This window comes from Buteo buteo, chromosome 9, assembly GCF_964188355.1.
Source record: "Buteo buteo chromosome 9, bButBut1.hap1.1, whole genome shotgun sequence".
NCBI classification, from domain to species: Eukaryota; Metazoa; Chordata; class Aves; order Accipitriformes; family Accipitridae; genus Buteo; species Buteo buteo.
The window spans coordinates 19,445,196-19,468,176 of record NC_134179.1 but is presented as its reverse complement, the minus strand read 5'-3'; the positions used below and the strand labels follow the sequence as shown (position 1 = coordinate 19,468,176).

At 43.4% G+C, this 22,981-nt stretch overlaps 1 protein-coding gene across 3 annotated transcripts in view; it reads right to left on the bottom strand.

Annotated features, from left to right (window-relative positions):
* The window catches only part of SPRED2 (sprouty related EVH1 domain containing 2), a 66,189-nt gene that overhangs the window by 39,515 nt on the left and 3,693 nt on the right, over positions 1–22,981 (bottom strand). Inside the window, exon 1 of one of the 3 annotated variants that reach the window (XM_075035548.1) lies at positions 19,845–20,101. The exons of 1 other annotated variant lie outside the window; for it this stretch is intronic. Coding sequence is in view for 1 of the 2 variants with exons in the window: in XM_075035545.1 (XP_074891646.1) it covers positions 5,552–5,601 (50 nt within the window). In the remaining variant the exon portion in view is untranslated. Of the gene's footprint in view, positions 1–5,551; positions 5,617–19,844; positions 20,102–22,981 lie in introns of those variants that run through there. One more of the 3 variants, XM_075035545.1, reaches the window with a different exon arrangement.

Below are 22,981 nucleotides of genomic sequence, written 5' to 3'. Positions count from 1 at the left end.
ATTTTTTTTTTTTATTTTAATTGCACATCCCCAGTCCACAACTTGTCCTCCCAGATGCACCAGGATTTGCTGCCTTGCTTTCCTCTTCAAGCTCTGCAGAAGCGCTGCTTTTACCCTCAAATGCTTAACACAGCGCCCATCAGCTTTGTCCTCAGCTGTCTCCAGCAAGAAGTCAGGACACAAGTCCAAAGCAACATCAGACAGAAAAATTAAAGAAAGATGCCTGGCCCTTTTTGCGGCAAGTCAAGTTTCTAAAGTTTTTCTCCCAAGGGACAGGGGAAGATGAAATTAACCTCCTAGTGTAAAACAAAACTATCTTTGAATAAGCTGTGTTGTAATCATGTTTCTGAAACAACAACTTGAGCGGTTACATCTCCCCAAAGCTTCCCTGTTTTCTTGCCTTCCCACTGCTCCGCAGACCAGCCTGCCACTGGTCCTCTTAGAAACTCAAAGCACAGCACACGGCGAGACTTGGGACTGAGCACCGACATAAGGCGGCTTACGGAGGAGCAGCATTAACAAATGTGATTCCAGCATTACACATCAAAAGATGGGTTTACACGGAAAAGCCATCACACTGTAAAGCTAACACAATTTTGCAGCTGTCGCAAGGTAGCTCTCAGCTCGCGTGGCTGGGTTGAGGAATGACTTGGGTATTTTCTGCAAAGTCACCTGTCTGCTGGTGTGCCAGGATCAGGGGCAGGTAGGGAGAAACACTCCATGTGTGAAAATCCAAGACACAGAAAAGCCCTCTGTTATAAATGTTACAGCATGCTCAATCTATATGGATGCAAATAAAGCCCTGGCTGCCTGTCTACACTGAGAAGTTGTTGCATCAGTCAAGAAGAACCACTACCACCTAATTCAGTTTGCTTCAAACCCTGCTCCCAAGGGTTTTCTCCAAAGGGAAGCGGATATCAAGACACCGGATAGTTCTGAGCATCAACTGAATCACTGGTTGGGTTCTCGCTTTTGCAAATGTTCTTTAAACTTAAGGTTAAGCTAACAAACCTCAGTGCCTGGGTTGGCAATGCTGCCACACTTTTTTTTTTTTAATCATTATTATTTTTCCCCTTATGCTGCCTGGTCCAGTACACCTTAGCACACCCATCCCTACTAATTTGGTGCTACAGTGAAATATCCTCCAAAGCTTTTGTGCATTTCCTAGCTTGGACTGGTGAGCGGCTGTTCTATTACACGAACATTTTCCCCAGTTTCCAGTGGGATGCACGCTGCTACAGGGTTTTGCTATTAGAAATCTAAAGTAAACATCGCAACTGGAGAGCCAACAAGGCAGCAGATCTGCTTTCCACTGCCTGCTGGCCAATTACAAGCACGGTTCAAAGAGCTGAGGCTGTGGTCAGAGCAAGAGGAGCCCTTTTTCACTGTAGCTGCTGGAGTATTTGTGATTAACGGAATGAAATTCAGTCACCTTGTTAATGCCAGTCATATTAATGGACTGAACTTCTGCAGCAAATATTAACACAGCGCACAGGACCAAGCACTGACAGCTTGTGAACCAGGCAAAAAGATGTTTCAGCACGTAATTTTTGTGCAGCGAAGGCTTCCAAGTATCTGCAGGCCCAGGTCCATATAGGACACTCTGAAACTTGTAATGTCTCATCATCTGGGAATGCCAGGCAATCTACCTTAGGTGTCGCATTCGAGATTTGCTGTAGCAATATTACCTAAACATTGCTTACTGTGCCTTGTGAGGGGTAAAGAAGGTTGCTTTTCCCCATTTTTGTTTTAATTAAAAAAAAAACCCAAAACCAAAACCCCCCAAAACCCCAACCCAAAGACTTTATAGACATGGTCAGTGTAGCTTTTTGTCCAACACTTCAGAGACACCCATTTCACTCATCTGCCCTTGTTGCACATAAAGTTTTCTTGAATACAGCATTCATTCAAGTGGCGCTGTAGGGAAGAGCTAGAAGTATAGCAGAAATAGGAAAAAGGGCAGAAAAGCTGATCCTTAGGAATGACTTCAAACCTTTTATGATGTGCTTGGCACTGCTGAATATTCAGGAACACTGAAACGCTCCTCCCTACCTACCATTAACATGCTTTCCCTATTTTCGAGGAAACTGGAATAAGGCTCTGCCATGCTGCACGGCTCTGCCATGCTGCACACCTCTGCCAGCACAAAAGCAAGGTATTATTAGAAGTACAGCTGAATAGCCCTTCAGCTGTTGAGGAGTCTGCTGGGGGATAGATGGTCCACGAAAGCCCATGTGGGAGCAGTTCTGGTCACGGCACAGCTCGACTCTGCTTATGCATTTCTCAGCATTGACTTCACCCAGATCTTAAGCATCACTGAGCATGATGCTTTCCTAACACAAATGCACCCCAAGTACTCCAGTAAAACTAAGGAAAGAGGAAAGCTGCAGTATTTAATCTCTCTTAGACATCATCTGATCTGAAACAGAGAGGATCCATCGCTTTTTCTTTTTGCAGTTGGCTCCGGCAAGCTGCAAGCCACCAGCATGGTGGGAGCTGCCATTAACGCCCAGCAGCAATTGCTTTGCAGCTCAGGGCCCAGGCTGGAAGGCCATCGTCCCAGCTGGCACTGGATCATTACATATAGTACAATCCCAGGTCCTAGTGAAGGCACAAACTATTTATAAATTACAGAGATGTTAAATGAGCATGGCAAGTTGGAGGCAGCATTTTTTGCCCTTTCAAAGCGTGCAAACCAAGGCAACTCTTTATGTATCAGTTTAAAAAAATTCATCTCTAAGTGACTGACAGCTTGCAACAACCTTTTTTCTTTTCTGGGTGTTTTAAAGCTTAGGCCTTGGACAGACATGTCATTCTCATAGATGAATGGACCTTTGTACATATGGATGACAATAAAAAATGACACCAGCATGGATGGGTATTTCCATCCAGGATGCAGAAAGGTTCTGGGTGGAGGCCATGTGGATTTAATTTTCCTGCAGACAGATCAAAGGAGAGCTGCCGAGAGCATCTTACTTGACTCCAAATAAACATCCATGACCAGAAAAGAAGTTACACAAATGACATGCACCAAGCTCTTCTGCGCCAGAAAAGCCTCATATGCTTTTCTTCTAATTAAACCCTTCCTCCATAGCTCCTAATTGATACCTGGACAAACAGCTGTAATATACCCCAGGAAGTCTAACCCTGTACTTTGCTTTACTTGTGTGACATGGACTTGATCATCACAGGCCAGGCTGCAAATTTTCATTTTCTTGATAAAAAACTGGTAACAAAAAAGCTAGTAAAAACCCAAGACCTTCCTCCTCCCTTTTTTCAAGCTTAGATACTTAGCTCAAAGGAGAGGTGCTTTTTATGTCCTGCCTCTCACGGTTTGCATCTGAATTCGTGTTTTTCTTGCGCCAGTATTGGTATCTCCTAGACTGGCCAGACAGCAGAGTTCAACTGCTTTTTTCAAGTCGTCTGTCCAAAGAACTCACCTCTACGAGCCAAAATCAATCACTGCCACAGATGGATTCATACCTCTGATGCCCTGAGAAAACCAATCACTCACAACACAGATTGAAGAACTTGACTTGGCTGGTTGCTCCTAATTCAAACTTTTGTTTCATTTCAGCTTTAATCTAGATTGCTTGGTCTAACAGAGGCTTTACTCCAGTTTATCTGCAAAAGATCTCAAGTGATGAAGAATCCACAACATCCCTAAAAAAATATATAATTTTTTTTTTTAAGCGTGAATCTGCTTTTAACTTCTAACTGCATCTTTGCTTTCCCCTTCTGTAGGATAAAATTTTTTTCCCATGCAAGTATTCTCAGACAAATTATGTGTACCCCAGACCGCATATATCCAGTTTCTCATCCCTCATTTCTTCTTTCTAGATTTCAAATCATCTTTGCTGCTCTTTCTGAGGGTTGGCGCTATCTTTCGCAAAGCCCTCACACCAGGACTCAATACTGCATGCTAAAAGCACCTGCAAAGGCAGCAAGATACAGAAGACCAAGAGGCAAGCACCATGATACGACAAACTTTAGCCACCTACGTTTCTAAATCCACTGAAAACTTCCTGTTTTGCTGGGGACTGACTTAAGCTAACCAGCTTAAATTTTCAAGATCACTTTGCTTCTCCTGCATGTGTTAGTAAAACATTATCTTGCCCTTAAAATGTACCTTGTCTAGCTCTGTCCAGTGCTCTTGGGAACAAGCTGCTATTTTATAGACTTGAAAGGAAGATGGTTAATGCTTATGATGCTGCTTTCGTTTTTAGTAGTAATGTGGGAATTATTTTATTGTTCATTTAGGATAGCGACCCTCACAGTCTGCCTCTCTTGGAACACCGAAATGATACGGCGCAGGCTTCCCCTCTTGCATAGCGTACTGCAAGCTTCGCCATGCCTGCCATGTATTAGGACATCCAGCATTCAGCTTCCTGATGTTATTATTTAAGTCCTATAGCAGTCAGAGATTTCTCACCAATATCTTTGGTTTCCTCCAGCCAACTGTTGCGCATCTCCCAACCTCTACTTTGTTCTCCCTGCAGCCAGGTTTCCTGTTTACATCTTTGCCATCGCTTCCCTTGCAAAGCCGAAGGGCTTTGGAAAAAGCACAAACAAACAAGCGTTTCCTCAAGCTGCAGACAGTTGCATGCCTCTCTTCCTGCCACGGTCCTTCACCCGGTCACAAAAGTGTCACTTGCATTTAATGGCTTATATTTCCTGCGCTTTGTTTTAATAGGCACATCTTTTAAATGCTAGAAGATATGGTGGTGTGAAGTGCCCGCTGAATATATGGCTGGCAAGAGCAATTTTGTTTACATACAGCAGAGAAGTCGATCAGGGGAGATCACCTCAGGGTCATTCTATATTCTTATTCTGACAGGTAAGGATGAGTTGTTCAACACACTGCACTTCGTGTTTTCATGCCAATTCCTTCCAAAAAGCTTAAGTTTTGGGTACATCTGCTTAGAGACAGGTGGAGTCGTCTGGCATATCTGAAGGGGACTGAAGCCTCCCATGGTCTTTCCTTTTAGCAGCAAAGATGGTGAAGAAGCTTCTCATCCTGTTCCCATCAGGGTTTTTGATGCACTCAGTATCAACTGGGAGCTAAAATCTCAAATATTCCATGTTCGTCAGGGAATACCAGAACATCAATGCCCCACACAAGACCAAAAAAACTGCCAAGCTTAGAAAATATCTAGTAAGAGCTTATGCAAGTCTATTCATTTAACAGGCCACAATGCTGCTTAAAAACATCAAAAAATAAATACTGAAGAACAGCAACATTATCTTCTTGCTGAAGATCTGCACAAAGAAAGGACTTACGTTTACCTTTGGGCAAAGCCCCGTCTATAGTGTATGTTGCCCGCATCCAATAAATTATTAAGGTAATGTCTAGAAGGGAGGAAGAAGATATACTCTGATTTTTTTTCCCAACTTCCCACTTGTTTTTCACTGTTTCAAGCTGTGTTACAACCACTCTACGCACATTCAGCAAATGATAGTGGAACCGCAAGAGTTTATCTCAATCCAAAATGGCTTCCCCCCCCCCCCCCCCTTAAACTCAGATTTAACCAGGATTTTAATTCCTGCTTACCAAGGACGCAAAATCGACAGGAGGTACACGCTTATCCTTCGACGCCCCATCTACGAACTTGGTTTTCCTTCTTCCTTAAGGTGGTTTCATTCAGTTATGAGTCTCTGACTTCCTTCCTTTGGATTTACCTGCCTCTGTGGCTATGTCCACTAGTATCTTGGAGCAAGAGAAATTTTGGAAAGGAAGAACCTTGGTCTGAAGATGGGTCTCCACTGCATTTGTGCAAAGGGAGGGCAGCTCCGTGCCCAGCACTCCAGTGGGATGTTTTGGCTCCCAGACAAGATGGCAGCATAAGTGCAATATGCCAAGACTGCCCTGCAAGGCCTTGTTGTCCACTAGAAATTAATATTCAGAGAAAAAAGTGATGGAATTTCAGTGTGCCAAGGGAAACAAATATGCACGTGTTGCCCAAAAGCAAGCTGAATACGAGCTTTGCTAAATAATTTGCACCATGATGGGAAATCACAAGCTGTCAAGTCTGAAAAAAAAAAAACCCAAACCAAACCCAATACCCCCCCAAGCCTTTCTGAGTCTGATCAAGTGCTATTTCCAATATGAATTTGCAAGGTGGGGCAAGGAGCAATTCAAAAGGTTATGCCTTGAAGGACCCACAAGCTATTTCTTCGTCCAGGGATGCCTTTTTATTAATTCTAGCACCACGATGAGGCAGGTGCCCAACCCATGTCTCCTCCACCATGGGGACAGCCCTGGAGGAGCCACCAGGCCAACACTGTGAAGAATGCTGTGGAGATCGACGTAATCCAGCACATGCTGCGGAAACCCACGGTGGTGCCAGCACGAGCGTTGAATTACAGGCAGTGTAATAGACCCAGCTTCAGTGAATTCAGTGATGGAATCAGATGATGACAGCTCCATCCAAAATAGAAAGCCAAGGTGGAAAGCCAGCTACTCGTCCCAATCCAGCGCTCTCCCTTGGAGAGCGTACCATCAGTTCTGAGGTAGAAGGGAGAAACTGCATCCTCACTTCAGCCGGTCCAGATGTGCTTGGGCTGTAATGACTCCATGGAGAACCTGGGAGTTAAGTCCCCATCCACCATGCACATGCATGCACTTTTTAGGAGGAATATATTTAAATTCACATATTTAATGCATGTATTTAAAAAACAAGCTGAGATTAACTAAAAGTAACAGAAGTTAGTAGTGTAGTGGCTGAAAAGATTGCATTCATCCTGTTATAACAAGGCATCACAAGAGCTGGACGTAGAAAACAGGCACTTCTCTGCTGACCAACAGCCAATGCTCACCTTGCCAATAAATTAGGTGGAAATCTGCGGCCGTCTCAAAACGAGCTCTAGACATAGCAGCATCCCTCTTCTAGGAGTCTACGTAACACTTGGACAGGAGACCTCCAGATGCACTTACAAGCAAATAAATGAAGTTTAGCTGAAACAATGCTTTGCCAAAACCAACATAAAGACAGTGACCTCTGGAATTTGGGGCTACTTGCAGATGTCCTAAAGGATGCCATCAACTAAGTCATACAAAAGATACTTTAACCTCTGGCAGTGATTCATCTAGATATTTTTTTCTAGCAAAAAGCCTTATTACTGAGGGAGAGTTTCCTATTATTTGCAGGAAAATTCAGAAGAGAACAAGTAGATACTAATTTGTTAAAGAGACAGATAAACATGTACAGGAAATACTTCTATGAAGGTCCTGATCCTCTGAAGATTAATAATCTACAGTACTGGAGACAAAACCATGACACTGAGGAAATAAGCAAACTGTAAAAACAGGAAGAAGTGGAAGTTTATTTTTTTTAATGTTATTTTGAGGGAATATTTGTTTTTCTAAAGCTTAAGATACCGGCAAAAGCCTCCATCTGCAGGTCACACTATTCTCTATACAAAAACAGCTGCAGAGAGTTTCCTCATTCAGGTCCCCAGAGCTGTCAGCCCGGGGAGGCCATCCTGCACATTACAGGTTAGCTGCCTCCCTAGCCAACATTGTTACTTGGTTTTCACCTCATTTAAAGTCATTACAAGTCCCCAAAAGGGCTGTCACAGCGTGGACAATGTTCTGTAGGTGATACCAGTAAATCAAGTTATGTTGCTGTTGCATTTCCCCCCACAGCCACAGGATGAAGGCACTCCCTCCAGATCGGTATTTCAGTATATTTACTGTAATACTTGATATTAAGGTAGTACTTGTTGGAAATGAAGGGTTTTGCCACAAACAGAAACTATGAGGAAAAGCTGTTCTGGACTCTCCTGTCTTAGTTTTTGTTCCAATGAAAATAAAACTACCACCGCTGTGAATTACAGCCCCTCCAAGGATGCAGCAGGGATGTGCTGAGGCCAACCACCGCTTCTGCAGCGACTTGGTGGCACAGCTATTTTCGGATCATTGTAAGTCACCAAAGCTGAACAGACACCAGAGGCACTAACTTCTTCTTCCATCTCAGAAATGTCTCATGCTAGCTCATGGTGGCATCACAAGGAGCCCTCAGACTCATGTCATCTCTTATACATAAGTTAGCTTACTTAACTGAGCCAGTCTGAGGCTCAGCGCTGCCCAGGGGTCTTCTGCTATTAAAGGAAGTGAGGACAGTAGGGGACAGGGACACCACATCAATTTGTCCTCATCCAGGTACTTTTTGAAGCAACTTCTCCACCCCTTTCTTGCAAAAGCCTGCAAGAAATTTAGATCATTCCCATTTCAACCAATGCTACGTACATGTAGTGAATGCCACCCTAAGAGCTGAATTAGGCTCACATCTCTCTGCAGAATTCCCAGAGCACAGAAACCCATCAGTACAGAAATTAACCTGAAAAAAGGTTTAAATATTTATGCTTCTAGTATGTTCTCATCACTTCGCTTTTTAGTACCATATATAGTTGTATTATTTTTGTCCACTGGAAGTGATGCCTTCGAACTAGGGCATTCATCGCTTAGGAAATACAATTAAATTTCCACGTTAGTTAGCAGATGTTAGTTAACGGGGGGGGAATGGTCTACATTAAAAAAAAAACAAGTGCAATACTATCAACCCAGCTTTCCACTTGGATTTGACCTCTACCATAACTGCAGTTAAGACCTAGATGCTATTTGCACACTTACTGCATGAACATTTGTGTGTATATATATAAAAATATCTATATATTGTATCAAATATTAAGCATTTGCTATTTGTCTGACACTGAATATACCAAGCCACACGCTTTCTTGTTTTGTATGAGGACAGCAACCGACTATAACAAAAATATGGTCAATTACATTGCAGTAAAATCAGACAAGCAAAGATCTCAGACTGAAACAATTTAAAATTTCAGTTCACACAAATTATTCCTGTCTAGAGAAACACCGATGCTGCTACAGTGGCATAGTGCACATTGACGTGCTCCCTGATGACAAGGGATAAGCAAAGGTCTGTGCTCAAATGCCCACCTGAGCCAGCCAGGCTAGCTAGTGGGTATCTGCCTTATGCCAATTCACATTCCCTTTTCAAGTGATTACTTACATTAAAATCATGCTGAATTGCTGCAAAACTAAGTAGACCAGCTGTTAATCTTTTCTTATTTTTGTCTCCCACGTGTGTTAGCGTACAAGAGTTTGTGTGACAAAATGTTTTATGCCACCTCGTAGCTCCTCGCATTAACTGATGTTATTGGTAATTAAACAACTCGCATCAATTACAAGCAGAAATCGCAAAATAATTAACAGACAGACAGAGCCCTTGAGCACCAGCTTCTAGGAAATCACTATCAAGAGCGCTGTTACAGTTCATGCTCTCCAGCTAATTAAGTATTTGAGGCAGCAATGAGAATCTGCACCCATATACAGCTCTCACCAAGGTTCCCCATGCTTCACACCCTGAAATGTCACCCAGAAATGTCATTTCAACCCTGAAATGATACGCAGATATTCTGGCTTCACCCCTTCTTTGCTCTAGACAAAGATGAATGAACAAGCTACCAAAAAACCCTGGACAATACTTCCAGAAAAATACCAAACTTTCACTCCCACCATTAAGGTAGTTCATCAAGTGTGAGCCAATTAGCAAAATACAACAGTCTGTTTTTCTCCACTGTCTGCCAATAGCCAACAGATAGCTTCAGAAGTCATTCATTGGCTCTTCAAGTCCCTTTCTTCAAAGTAAATAAAAATAGTATGAAGTAACAAAAAAGCACAGTAAAATGATGGGTGCCTTGTCCAAAGCAGCCTTCCAAGCATTGGCAGCCCTGGTTACAGAGTACACAGTGCACAAGGACATCTGTAAGCCAGCTGATGCTGAAAGCGTTGGACCTCTCTTCTTCTGGGGCATCTCATGGCTTCTTGGCTTTGCAGAGCCCTGGCTGCATGGGGTGTTTTTGCCTTATCCATTAAAACAACTAGTGTCTGAGGTCCATGGGTAGGTACTTCAACAAGTCAGAGACACATGCCAATGACATCAGAAATAAAATAAAAAATAATAATAAAAAAATCAAGCAGCTTTAAAAATTTCCATGGCACTTATAGACTGTGGAGTCTCCTGCCAACCAAGGTAGCAATGGGGAGGGCTGGGCTTTGGTGCCAGGGTCCCTAGATGCCCATCATGCCTACGATGACCAGCTGTTGCCAGTATGGAGGATGGTACGGGGACTATTCCAAAAATCCCACTAGCACTCAGGACTTCCTCGTGACCCTCTGCCAAGCAAGCGGCATTGCAAGCTCAAAGTGGCTCCTCACTTGCTTTCCTGAAACACTGCTATGAAATCAGCATGGACGGCTCTTATGAGGCCGGTGGTGCCAACAGCGTTTCAAAATAGCAGATTTTATTAACTTTAACCTGCTAACAGCTGACAACGCAATAACCCACATCCATGGGCTACTGAAGGTGCTACATCCCATTTAGATTTGTAGCGCTAAAATTAAGCTTTTCCTTTGATATGGAGTAATTTTTGCTCGGTGCTCCAATGCTTGTTCGAGCAGGCTTTCTATTTACCTGGGGCAAGCATGCTCTTCAAGTTTAATCAGGTCATATCCTGGGCTGAAGAATTTAATAGTTAATTGAACCATCATGCCAACCTATAGTGTGCTCTGCATGTGTCTCACGCCTTGTGTAGTGGAAGGCCATGGGTGGGAGAGTAGCTTGGGGTGGGGAGAAGGTTTAATTTTAGCCCAAAGGAAGAACACGTTCAGCACAGTGTCTAGCTAAAGAAATAAAATAAAAATCCACTCTGCCACAATCCTGCTCCATGACATGGGCAGACTAATTTATGCACGATCCATAACACAGAGGAATGCTAAATGACAAAAAAGTGTTCACAAAACTACAGCTACAGCCATAGACAACATAAGCCAAGAGTGGTTTGCTACGCAACACAGGAAGAAAGCCTGCACAATGCTTGAAGCTACCAAAGCCTTGAAGCTACCATGCATGTCTGCACCGACACGCTGAGGGAGCACATCGCAAACTTCATCCTTGAGCCACTGTGACCAAAGTCACGGCCTTGCAGAGGCTCCTGGTTGCGCTCAGGCAGGAGACTGTATCTTCAAGCTACCTCCTGGTTACCAAACAATGGGAAATACCTTCTTATATAAACAGGTTTCTTGGAAGCTTACACATCCCCGTGACAGGTTGTTGTGTGTTTTTGTAAAAAAAACCCACAAAGACCAATCTCAGAGAGACTTTTTCCACATCTGTCAGCACATAGTTGATCAGAGGGAAGACAGTAACCATCTTCTGACCTTTACAACAAAGAACTCTTGACAAAATTAAGGTTATCCTGCAGAGGGAAGTTACCACATACAGAAGCAAATATCTTCCTTAACCACAAAAGAGCTTATTATATTTAGCATTTTAATCAGATCATGAATGACAAAGCTACATTGCTACAAAAGTAGTTCCCGTATTTGGGATGTTCCAAAATAAAATGAATATAGAGAAACTGGATTTTAGCCTTTTAGGTACTTCCTTCCCCATATTTCAGGTCTACAGTTTTCAGAAGTTAAATATAAAACAGCAAAAAATTGCACAACCTGTGAACATGCACAACCCTTTCAATTTCTTTTATTCAATTAAGCAAAGAAACTCTTGCATGGGAGCAGTTGTGTTGCCTGCAACGCAGCACCTTCCAATGATCCACATTTCCCCCTCTCTCCAGTGTTAAGTTTTCTCTGGGTTTTAAAAATTAACCTTTGCTGTCAAGGCAGTTTCTAAATCCCCTTTATGAATTATACAGCAAGAAAAGCTCGAACCAGGTGCTCAACAAGGCACATTCCTATTGGAGCCATCCAAGGAAAACCCTGCTTGGTTTTCTGCCATCTCACCAACCTAGGGAGCTGCAAGGGCAGCTCAGGCAATCTATAGGTAGGACCTTCCTGGACCTTTTATTATGCATCCTCTAGAAAAGGATTTTAAACTTCTGGAGGTTTTTTCTGTCCAAAATTTGAAGCTAAACATCAAATCAGCAAAACACCCCAATGGATTACTTCCTTTCATTGATGAAGACTTACCATTTTCAAGTGTCTTGAAATGCATGACATAACAAGAAAATTTACTGATGGATTGAAGAAAACCTTTCTGCATTTTCTGTACTTGTTGCAAGAGACCTTGAGCACAGCTTTAGGCACTGGACAGTTTTCTCCTAACACAACACCACTTCTGTAAAACACAGCACAGTTCCCTTAATCATTTGCTTTGCACCATGGACTTCCATGCCGCACACCTTTCCTCGCCAACCACAGACATTCGTCATGCTTCAGTCACCCCTCCCTGGCTATTTACTTAAGGCTGGGTACAGCCAGGAATTCCTTCGCGTGACAAAGCGTACAAACATGCTTTTATATGGTGCATTTTGATGCTGGAGAGTGCACTCAAGGAGTTTCCCTTTTCTATCCTGAGGAGCTGGTTTTACTCAGAAGTTCAGGGAACAGCAGGAGTTTCTTGCTGACAAGTCACATGCAGAAGTACAGGAAAGAGACTTAGCATTTACTCCTTCCACCTAAGAAAAAAACAGCTTAAAAGAGTGGTTGGGTACTAGTTGTTGGGAGCCTCTTTCAATTAAAGAACTTGCAAAACCCAGAGCATCCCTCTCTCTTAGGCTATTTTGCAAAGAGGGGCTCGGTGTGACCTTGTGCTCCCCACCACTTCACAGAAGAAAGCAGAATCGTGTTTTCCTCTGCAAGCATCACAGCAACTCAGCGCTGCCAAGCAAACGCATACAACTGCTGTTGTTGTACCTCCGGAGTCACCTGAAGCTGCACTGGCTTCATGTATCTGGGTGACGTGGAGCAAGCAAGGCAATGAGGATGAACTTTCGGCACGCACACTTCAACTAGCGGTTGGGGCTGAAGCCAAAAGCACATCCCCTGCTACCCTGCCACGCTGCTGGGCATCTACACTCTGCCAGAATCCAGAAAGTAAAGACATGATGCTAGGCTTAATGGGTGAGGAAAAAAACCTAGGTGCTCTGTACCTGATTAGAAACACAGCTCTGAACAATAAGCCAAGGAAGATGCACACCATCTGACAGTGAAAGACACTATCTGCAGACACGAAGAAGACTCAGTTCTACTGGTCTAAGAATACAGTCACCACCTTCCTGTGCCCCTTCTATGAAGGGGTGACCCAACTGGCCCATGTTCATGTCGTGGCAGTTTATAAAACCACAAACTGGAATGAATCAGTACAAAAAACATAAGTATTTTTTCTGCTGACCCATCACCAATTAAGTCAACAAATTTCTCTGCCACCCCATCCTTCCCTTCTCTCCCTACTGCTCCTATTACACGCAGGGATGTTTACTTCCATATACACTGCAAAAAAACCCAGTACTAACTGTACTCAAAAACAATGTTGGTAGCTATTTACCAAGTATTTTTTAATGCATCCTAATATTTGGACTATCACTTTCATAAAAAGATGAGAGAGGATGTGAAGCATCTCTCTTTGATTCTTGGTTTACAGCTGAAGGCCAGCTAACATTAACCATCTGAAGAGACAACCTCTTTCAGCACAGGCATGTTCCCTGCAACCACCAGTAGCAGTTTTCAGCTAGATCCTTGGAATTCCATTGAATGAGTCCTTTACAACATGAATTGAAACAAACAGCCTACGCTATATATTGTCTCCAACTGTTCCAAAGGCAACTGGTCAGAGACGACAGATCCAGAAGCCTCTTGCAAAGCAGCTGGGGTTTTCCACCCTTGCTTACAGGGCAGGGGTTGGACAAATGCAGCACCTGGCTGCTTTAAACATCTATACCATGAGTAGGTAGCCAGGGCTCACCACCGGTGACCCAAGGTGGATGATCATCTGGAGAAAGTCCAACTGAGGATGCTCATTTCTAGTCCCACCAGTCTTAAGCTTTCTTTAACTTCTAATTAACTTCTTTCTCTACCATTCATACCCCAAGCACAGAAATCAGAGCAAATTTTTCCTTCTTAAAACATGTATAGTGAAGTACTACTTGCAGTTGAGTGTTTTCAGAAGGGTACCAGGCTCACGTAGAACCGCAACCTGGTAAATGGTCTTGTGAAAAATTATTCCTCCTATTCCTGCAGCAGAGAGGAAGCAGAAGAGGGAAATAGTCTAGTAATATTTAACTGGTTTTTCTTGATGCAAAGTTTGCACAAAAGTTGTGTTTTACTGAAATCTCAAAATTCAAGTGCTGGAACAAAGGACACATTTTCCTCTGTATCATCTTACCCCAAATCAACACACAAACCTTAGATACATTTGTAATCCAAGAGAACTCAATTGCAAAAGCACCTAGTGATTTTATTGCTTCAATCACTGCAGAACTTGTAGTGTGTTTTGTCCAACACAGGCAAAACCAAAGCAGCAAATGCTCTCCTGCTCACTGCTATTCCCCTTTGGTTTTGTTTTTTTAAGTCAGCACTGAGAAAGCAAATTAAGCTTCCGACTCTCAACTGCTATAATCGCATGAGTTATGCAGCACCGACTCCAGAAGTTTATATATTTTCTTTTTAAAACATGAATGGGAAAGCATACACAAACACCCTTCTTTCCCCATCCCTTCCTTCCAATAAAGAGGAGTGTTTGTTTTTTTATTCGACCTTATGAAAGGTTGGGGAAGCTATTCCACCAATATTCTGATAAAGGTAGCCCACACTTCCTCAGAGACATAGTAAAGGGAAGGAGGAAAAAAAAACCCCACACCCAAACACCCCCACCAGCAACAAAGCTGCCAGAAATATTTTTAAATTACTTTTGTATAAAACAGCGAATTATATCAACAAATTAACCCAGTTTACAGTTCACCTAGAGCTCTCCTGAACAAGAGAATATAGAGCTACATGGATGCAGAGGCACTGAACACCACAGAATCTGGGTGCTCCATAGCCAAACCCTCGCATCCAAGATAAAAACGCCTCAGATGGAGCTTTTTGTGTTTCAATTTATAGATCTTTATGATCACCATTTCTAAAATAATCCACGCAGCTGCTAACTTTAGGGAAGTCTTTTTTGTTGCTTATGGGGGTTTGGGGTGGGGGCTTTTCTGCATGCCCTGGAAATTTATTTCAGGGATTTTGTTTAAAGGCATGCATGCATAACCAAATCAAATGAATGGTTGGTGGCAGACTTCATTAAGCCATAATTTTTTTTTCATTCATAGGCTGTGATTTCGAAGGGCTCCTTAACCACTTGCTGGGGGAGGATTGGCACAGCTGAGGTCAACAGGTGCACCAACTGCTAGCTCCACACCCCAAAACTGGGAGACCCCAGCTAGATCTTGGCCTCTGGGTACACAAGCATTTCTGGGACCTAATAATAAAACTGGGAGAGAAGCAAGAAAATTTTTAACATGCAAACACAGGAGAGAAGTTGTGTGCTTGTGGTACAGTGATGTTTTTACACATATTTTAACATCATCCAGCCCAGCATCGTGCAAGATGGCCATGGCATTCCCAGGACCAACAAACTCTTTTGGAGTTCAATCCAAGGCATCAAAATAAGCCTACTTTTGCCTCCCCTTTATCTGCTGTCTGTTAATCATTTCTATACATACCACATATGTATAAACACAACTTCTAGGTGGGGGAAGACACCCCCCCGCCCCCCGCCATGCACATCAGGTCAAACCCACCCTCCTTCTGCCTTGGCCCATCCACACCAAGCCATGCAACTCTGCGTTTGGAAGGCTTTTAACCAAAAACGGTCACTTATCCAGACGAACTGACCTGGGAAGGTTTATAACTTCTGGGTAAGGGCAAGGGAGATGCAGACTTTTTTAATAACTAATAAAGGACAGACAGACCTGATAAACAGCTCAAAAAAGTTGATATTTATCATACAATTTGTTTTAGGAGCTACTGTAAAGAGGCACATCATTGACCTGGTAAGATCTTCCAAACCAGTAGAGTTTATGTATACATAGGCATAGGGGGAAATGGTTTATTTGGGCTCTAAGGTTCTTCTTGTAGGATACAGTGTTTATAAAGGGTATTTCTAGAACTTCCTGACTGCATTTGTGAGACCATGCTCTCCGTATGCCTCCAGCTCCTCTCCACACCAGCCTGCCTGTCCACAACATTTATATCCAGCGCCTTAGAAGTACAGAGAATCTATAGATGCTTCACAAGAAGTCCCACGGTTCAGCAGGACTGAGCTCCAAGTCACTAAGGTGGACAAGATACAGGAAAATTACAGTTCTTCTGGATGTGTTTTTCCCTAGAAAAATCTGCAAGTTATCCTTGTCTACATAACCCATAATGCTGTTTGGGTTTTTAACTGCATCTTTAAAATGCATTTAGTCCCCTTTCTCCCTCTTTCCTAACACTCCCTCTTTAAATTTTTATTTTAATCATTGTTTTTAACCAAGCTAGCTAACTTTCTACATTTCAGTTCATTCCGACAACAAGAAGCAGCTCATCTCCAGCACTGCTTAATAACTTTCCAGCCATTCAACATTTGGGCTTTCATGCAGTATTACAATACCAAAATGCTAAATACTTGCAGAATAAAAAAAAACCCAACCAAACAGGAAATTTTTCTCTTAAGCAGCTCTAGTGTTTTAATTGTACTGCAGCCTTTTATTCTTGTTTTTAAACACAGAAAACAAGCTCTGCACTAAGTTCTTCCTCTAGTTCATCTGAACATCTGATGTCTTTTTAAAAACACAAAGTCATTCAAGCAATGCCAAGTATCGGAATTACTATTTTACAAAATTCTATACCATTTCCTAACCTTTCTATCTTTACAGCCACCAAACTGCATACATCCAGTAACAACATGTAAAGCAATGACAGGCTGCAACCAGCTTAACACCTCCCATGCCAAGTTTCAGTCAAGGATGAATTATGTTGGCAGTGCTGTAAATCTCCAGTGATAAAGTTTTTGCTGTAATTTCACCAGTATTTTAAAAAAAATCACAAGCATGCTCCACTGAAGTATCAGTGGCTTTTCTGTAATTTATACACACATACTTTAAATACATGGAGTGTAACAAGCTCTGAAATACAGGGATTTACGCTGCGGTCTAACAGGGTAGCTGTACCCTGGTTCTCCGTCCCCACCAAGGCAGTGGGGGTTTTAATAAAAGTTAAAAAAATAAAAATAAAAAGTAAAATAAATCAGTGCTAAGGAATCAGGCACCTTGTGTTTTAGGAAGTGTGATCAAATAAGGTGGCTGCATTGCCAAAACCATGGAGAAGGTGGTAGAAGGCAGGCCTAGCCCCCACTTTTTGCAACGTGCTCTCCCACACACGCAGCTCTTCAACGGCCAACCTGGCAGCAGACGAGGGTGAATTTCTCAGCTTGCTGGCACCGTGAGGACCCACTGCGTTGGGCATCTAAGACAAAATTAGGCATTCATCTCCCTGTCATGCTGCTGGACTTCTGTCCTCACAGCCCTACCCATGCAGTACGGGTGAACGATGGAGAGATGCAAAGGTCCAAGAGTTAGAGGAAACGTGCTATTGAACAAAAACTAAGTTAAACAGCTGAAAAAACTCTGAACGTACTTTGAATGAGTCAAGGTGATACTTTCAGATATCTACGTAATTTTTATGAACCAGACTGTTTGTAAATAGCCTGCAACCCCAGCCCCAGAAGCCCTGCAGCAGCAGCCGAGTCTACTCGCCAGCTCTGCTGATGCCTTCCAGCAGCTCTTTACAGCATCCCTTTGATTTTTGGAAAACAAAAAAAAGTAGCTCTCCAGTATTAACACCTGGATACTTTTTCCTCTTCTCAGGCCTCAGAGATCTTATAAGGACCCCATGAACAACCATGCTTCTGGCACCACAGCCCAGAGGCAGGGTGATGGCCTGTAGGGGAAGAAGGATGCGCATGACGAGCCGCCCGGGCTGCTGCTTGCTACCGGGACATGAACCCAGCTATTCACACACCCCCCCTTGCCTCATTTTGTCCCAACTTCGAGGCAAAGCACACACTTCCCTATATGCTGCAACTTGAAGTGTTAGTAACCTTATATCAGCTTGGGGGCATACCTTTCCACTCATAAAACCACGTAAACAGCCAGCTTGCCTTCCAAGTGCTTAAAAACCCAAGCGGGAGTGTTTGGACATGTCAGTGGAAGAAACGCAGCGAGCGAAGGTGAGCTGAGTTCTCGGCTTTCAGCAAGCGCAAGCATGTGATGGAGCAGGCAAGCACGATGGCTATCTTTTTGGGCAGCATCCCCCTCACCTTGGGGATCTGCTCAAGGTGCTACAGGCGCAGAAAAATGAGTGTTGCCCATATTTAAAGGGAGGAACCCCCCACCTAGAAACAGATATACACAAGGCTATGGGAGAGCCTTCTTTCACCTCATGTTCCCTCCCTTAAAAATGCATTCTACCACCAGTATGTAAATTAGTAAAAAAATGAAAAGCATAAATGGTCTAGAGACTCAAGAAGAAAAAAAATATTACACAGATGTGCTTTAGCTCAGATGCTAATTGCTGCTAGTGGCATCAACTAATCCTAAGCATGGACTTAATTCCTATAAAACCACATCGTTTAAGAAATGTCTTTCCGCAGGCAAAGGGAGGACGAGGAAGGAGCTGGTAGGCGAGACCGTGGTGCTGCAACAGGCCCTGGTATTTAGGGAAGAAGCTTCATGATTTCCCTCAGCACTCTGAAACTCTGACTGCTGTGCAAACACCTTCAGTATATTTCAGCTATTGCAAAGGAAACCAATCTTGCTCCTAACTACTCACCAAACAAGCAAGCAATGCTAAACATTTTAATGTACAGCACAGGGAGAGAGGCTGCCTAGACCCACTTTTAACTAGCAAAAATACAAGTAATGGGACTATTCAAACAGGACTTATGTATAATACAATTATAAAAAAATAAAATCTAAGCATTTCCAGACCTCCTCAGGACTTGAGTGCATGTGCAGAACATGCTCCTGTCCTTGCACGGCAGTGCAGGTCCTTACAAGCAGAGAGACATGTTTCCCATATGCTAGATCAAAAGACATATCAGGTTTTACAACACATGTCCCAGCACCGTCAATGTGAGCCTCACAAAGAGGAACAGCAGAGGTGTAACAGTGACCAACTCAACATTCCTATTAAAAAAAAAAAAGGGGTGGGGTGGCGTGCAGAAAGTGGTTGCTCTCAACAAGAGACACACATTTTTGTTGCTACAGAGAGAGATGTACACAGGTAACAAGTCCTAATGTTACTTTTGAAAGGCCATTTAATACACCTGCAAACAAACAAAAAAATCCATTTAATTGTTTACGTAGTTCACTAAAGATGCTATTTTTGGCTTGTATTTTGCCTAGTTTCTGTAGCACCTTGGACAAAAAGCACTAGCTAGCAAGGAAGGAGCTCCACCACCACAGTAGTCTTCAGGCCATGAAACGCTTTTCTCCTCGCCAGGCACTGCTGCCAAAGTCCAAGTACTTTGTGGAGGTGGGCAACTCCACAATCTCACTTTTGAAAACACCACAGTTGGGGAAATCAAGTAATTTTGTTAGAAAGCCCTGTAACCCCTCCATCCCATGCCTGCCAGTAAGAAGTTTCCTTCCTAGCTGGAATAGCCATCAGCTATTGGGCTCAGCTGATACACTCAAGATCTCTCCTCTGATTACAGCACATGCAGGAGTTGAGAAAAAAGGGGAGGAAAAAAAAAACCAAACAAAAAAACAACCCCAAAACATAGTCCTTGAAGTGTGAGTTGCAAGCAAAGAAAGTCAACGAAGAAAGTTATTCAGAGAGCCTAAGAACAAGAAGACTGGAGACAAAAATAATAATTTGGGTTAAATCTCATTTAGACCTATTGCAACAGGTAGAACCTGCTAGCTGTTGGCAGAAAGGTCTTTAACAGCCTTAAAATAATACTTTGTAATGTTGCTTTTGATAAACCACAGCTTACTTTTAAGGTGAAGCATCTACTTCTACTGCATGAAGCAGACAGTGTTTTGCTCCAATGGCCACAGCAGGTGCACGTTATGGGAGACCACCTTCCCCTGATGCTACGAAGAAGATAATGGCCAGCAGAGTTTGGTTTGCACCAGGAGTTGCAGTGATAGCAGAAGTCCTGCTTCCAGACAAGAGCAACATGTGAAGAAATAAAATAAGTGAGAGGCAAAAAAAACAACCCACCCAAGAGTGCAGGACAAAGGAAACGAAAGAGCGCAAAACAAGAAGCGAAACGGAGAAAGCGGGCAGGAAAGTGCAGAAACCCAGCAGGAGGGAACAGCCCCTCGTTGGCTCTGCGCGGAGAGCTGCTCCCAACCTCAGCTGGAGGCAAAGCCACGTCTCCCGTGCCAAAGAGCCGGCCAGCGGGTGCCAGGGCAAGCCCGCTTCCCTGGGTACGATGGGTACGGGGCAGGGGAGGGAGGAACCACCGGTGACTTTGCTAAAGGAACGACAGAGATGTCGAAGTGAAGACATCCTCCTGGACTTAAAGAAGATGATCTTCCTCTGCCCACACAACACTTGTTTGACATCAAGCTGGAGTAGGAAAAGAGGCGAGGAGCATCACTATGATATTTGCAGGTACCAACACCAATGGTCACATCCATATGATAAAAACCCCCAAAACAACTGCACCAGCGGACAGAAGCACAGTATTTGGGCATTGCTTTGCTATTCTTGCTGCATTAGCAGGGCTTGCCCCCTCGCCCTAGCTCCATTTCTGCAACCCGGCACCCTCGACTCACCAAGCAGAGGGGACCAGCGGACAGACAGCCTTGCCATACAAGGAAATGAAGCATGAGAAACTACGCAGGAAAACCCAACCTTTGCTCCGAAAAGCTGATGCAAAACTGAAGGTGAGGGTTATGCACAAAGGGAAGGCATCATGAAGGCAGCCGGTACAGCCCAGCTGTGTTTCTCTGCAGCTTCAGAGGGTCAGGTTTTCAGTACTAAGCAAGCACCAGAAAAATAAATTATTAAAGGAAATTTGACAAGGAAAGGGGGGGACATGGGTAGGGAAAAGGGAAGGAAGGAAAAGAAAACTCACAAAATCTTGGCAGAAAGCCAACAGGTAAGAAACAAACAAACAAAAAAAGCATTAGAAACAATCAGCTGAGTTTACCCACAGCCAAGGCAGGAAGAAAGCATCAGTGCAAGCAAGGTGCTGGGAGATGCTGCACTGCTCTGATTGCTGGCAGGCTTGGAGAAGCTCTCTCTTACCAGTGCTGGGATTCATTTACGTGACAACAGCTTCTCACTTGCTTTTGGTAGTCCACAGAAATGGGGACCGCTGCAGCTTGCATCTGCTGTCAATCAACTCCACAGTCTATTTGTGCATTCTTTAGTCAACTGACCTTTTTTATTTTCTTTCTTTTCAAATTTCTGCACTGCTTCAGAAGTGCAAGTCCTCCAAAAATTAAATGTTCCACTTAGCAAACAGGGCATATATCAAAAACGCGGTCTCCAGAGCTGTACTTTTAGTTTTACTGATCTCTGAGCCCTCTCTACTCCTGCACATCTCTTGTGAGAAGGATTACCTTCTACTATTAAAAAAGGGGAAGGAAAAAAACCAAAACACAACACATTTTTCAATGAATTTGTTGTAGGGAGCATTTCCTATGGCCAAAGGTGGTCCTAACAGCAGAGAAAGCAAGAGGTGCACCTTTGCCAATGACCCACGAGATCTCAACTTCTGGAGAAACAGGGTGCTGCCATTCAATGGGCTGGATCAACATGCAACATCACTTGTGTCAGGATGTGGCTGACTGCCTGCACCCTTTCGGTACTCAAGCTTTCCAAGCACGTCCATCCCAGGTTTAATACCTCTGGAGGATCATTTATTCTTATTCTGCTGTAGGGAAGGAAATTGAATTTATCGATTCCTCAAGCATGCCAGAGAGTGTAAGAAAGCAAAAGGAGGGATTGAAACCAATAGTTAAGTTGTGCCTCATTCATGAGCTCCTATTTTCCAGTCTGGTCCAGAAGAAGGACAATTACGATCATCTCCCTGCGGTTTGGTGGCCAACAGGAAACAATTTTGTGGTTTAAATCCAGCTACCAGCAAACTGAGTCCACGTTAAGAGTAAGCCTTGCCACACAATGTACTTTTGTTTGCAGCCTTGGGATTTAATTAAACGGACAGATAAAGCCTACCTTTTAACCCACGCTCAAGGGTGCGCCCCAGCAAGATAAAGACCAGGCTGCAAAAACAGGTCAAAGATGATCCCATTGCTGGTGCAGCATGTGCACCATGCTTGAACATCGTCCCACCGCCGCCATCCCACCACACATCCTGCCAAGGACAGCCTCGCCAAAAAAACTCACTTTCTGGCCCAAAGGTGGGTTCTTTAGGTTTTTCCTCTTCAATACAGGATCAGGGTTATCCAAGGGTTGCCCGTGGCCATAGCATGGACTAACGTGCTGAGAAACTCAAGTCCAGCTCCCTCCTGCTAGTGGCAACCCTCTTCCCACAGGTTTCCCTTCTAGTTGTCCAACCAAACACCCTCTCCATATGTCTTCCACCTACAGCTCCTTTCCAAGGCATTTCCAAGACAGAAGTAGAAAGGGTAAATCCCTTTTTTTCCCCTCCTTCATCCAAGAGAGCTATTATTCCCATATAAACAGCAACTTCTCCCAGTAACTGAACAAAGCAGCTACTTACATGTCACATTTTAAACAGGCATGTTTTCAGGCCAAGAAATAAACAGTTATATTTTGGCAATCCTTCATTTCCTGTCCTATTTGTGAGCAATAATGTCATGACATACAATGTGTCCCATGCCTTCCTCCCCAGCTTAAGCTTGCAGCAAAAAAATCTAGCTGAATGAGCTGCTTATGACACCCACAAAAAAATCATCAGTATTGGGCAAAAGCATGGTGAAAATGAAGAAAAAAGAAAAAGGAAGAAAGAAGTTATTTTTTCAGCATAAGGGGCAAACTGCAATATTGATGGACTCGGTATTCAGAGCAAGCATCACCAGTCCCTGCTCGGCAATGGAGGGAAGCAGGATTTTGGGACCAGTGAAAGGACAAAGGAGCGTGAGTCAACTTTAATTTTCCTTCCCTGGACTGGGAAAAACGCATCACCCCAAA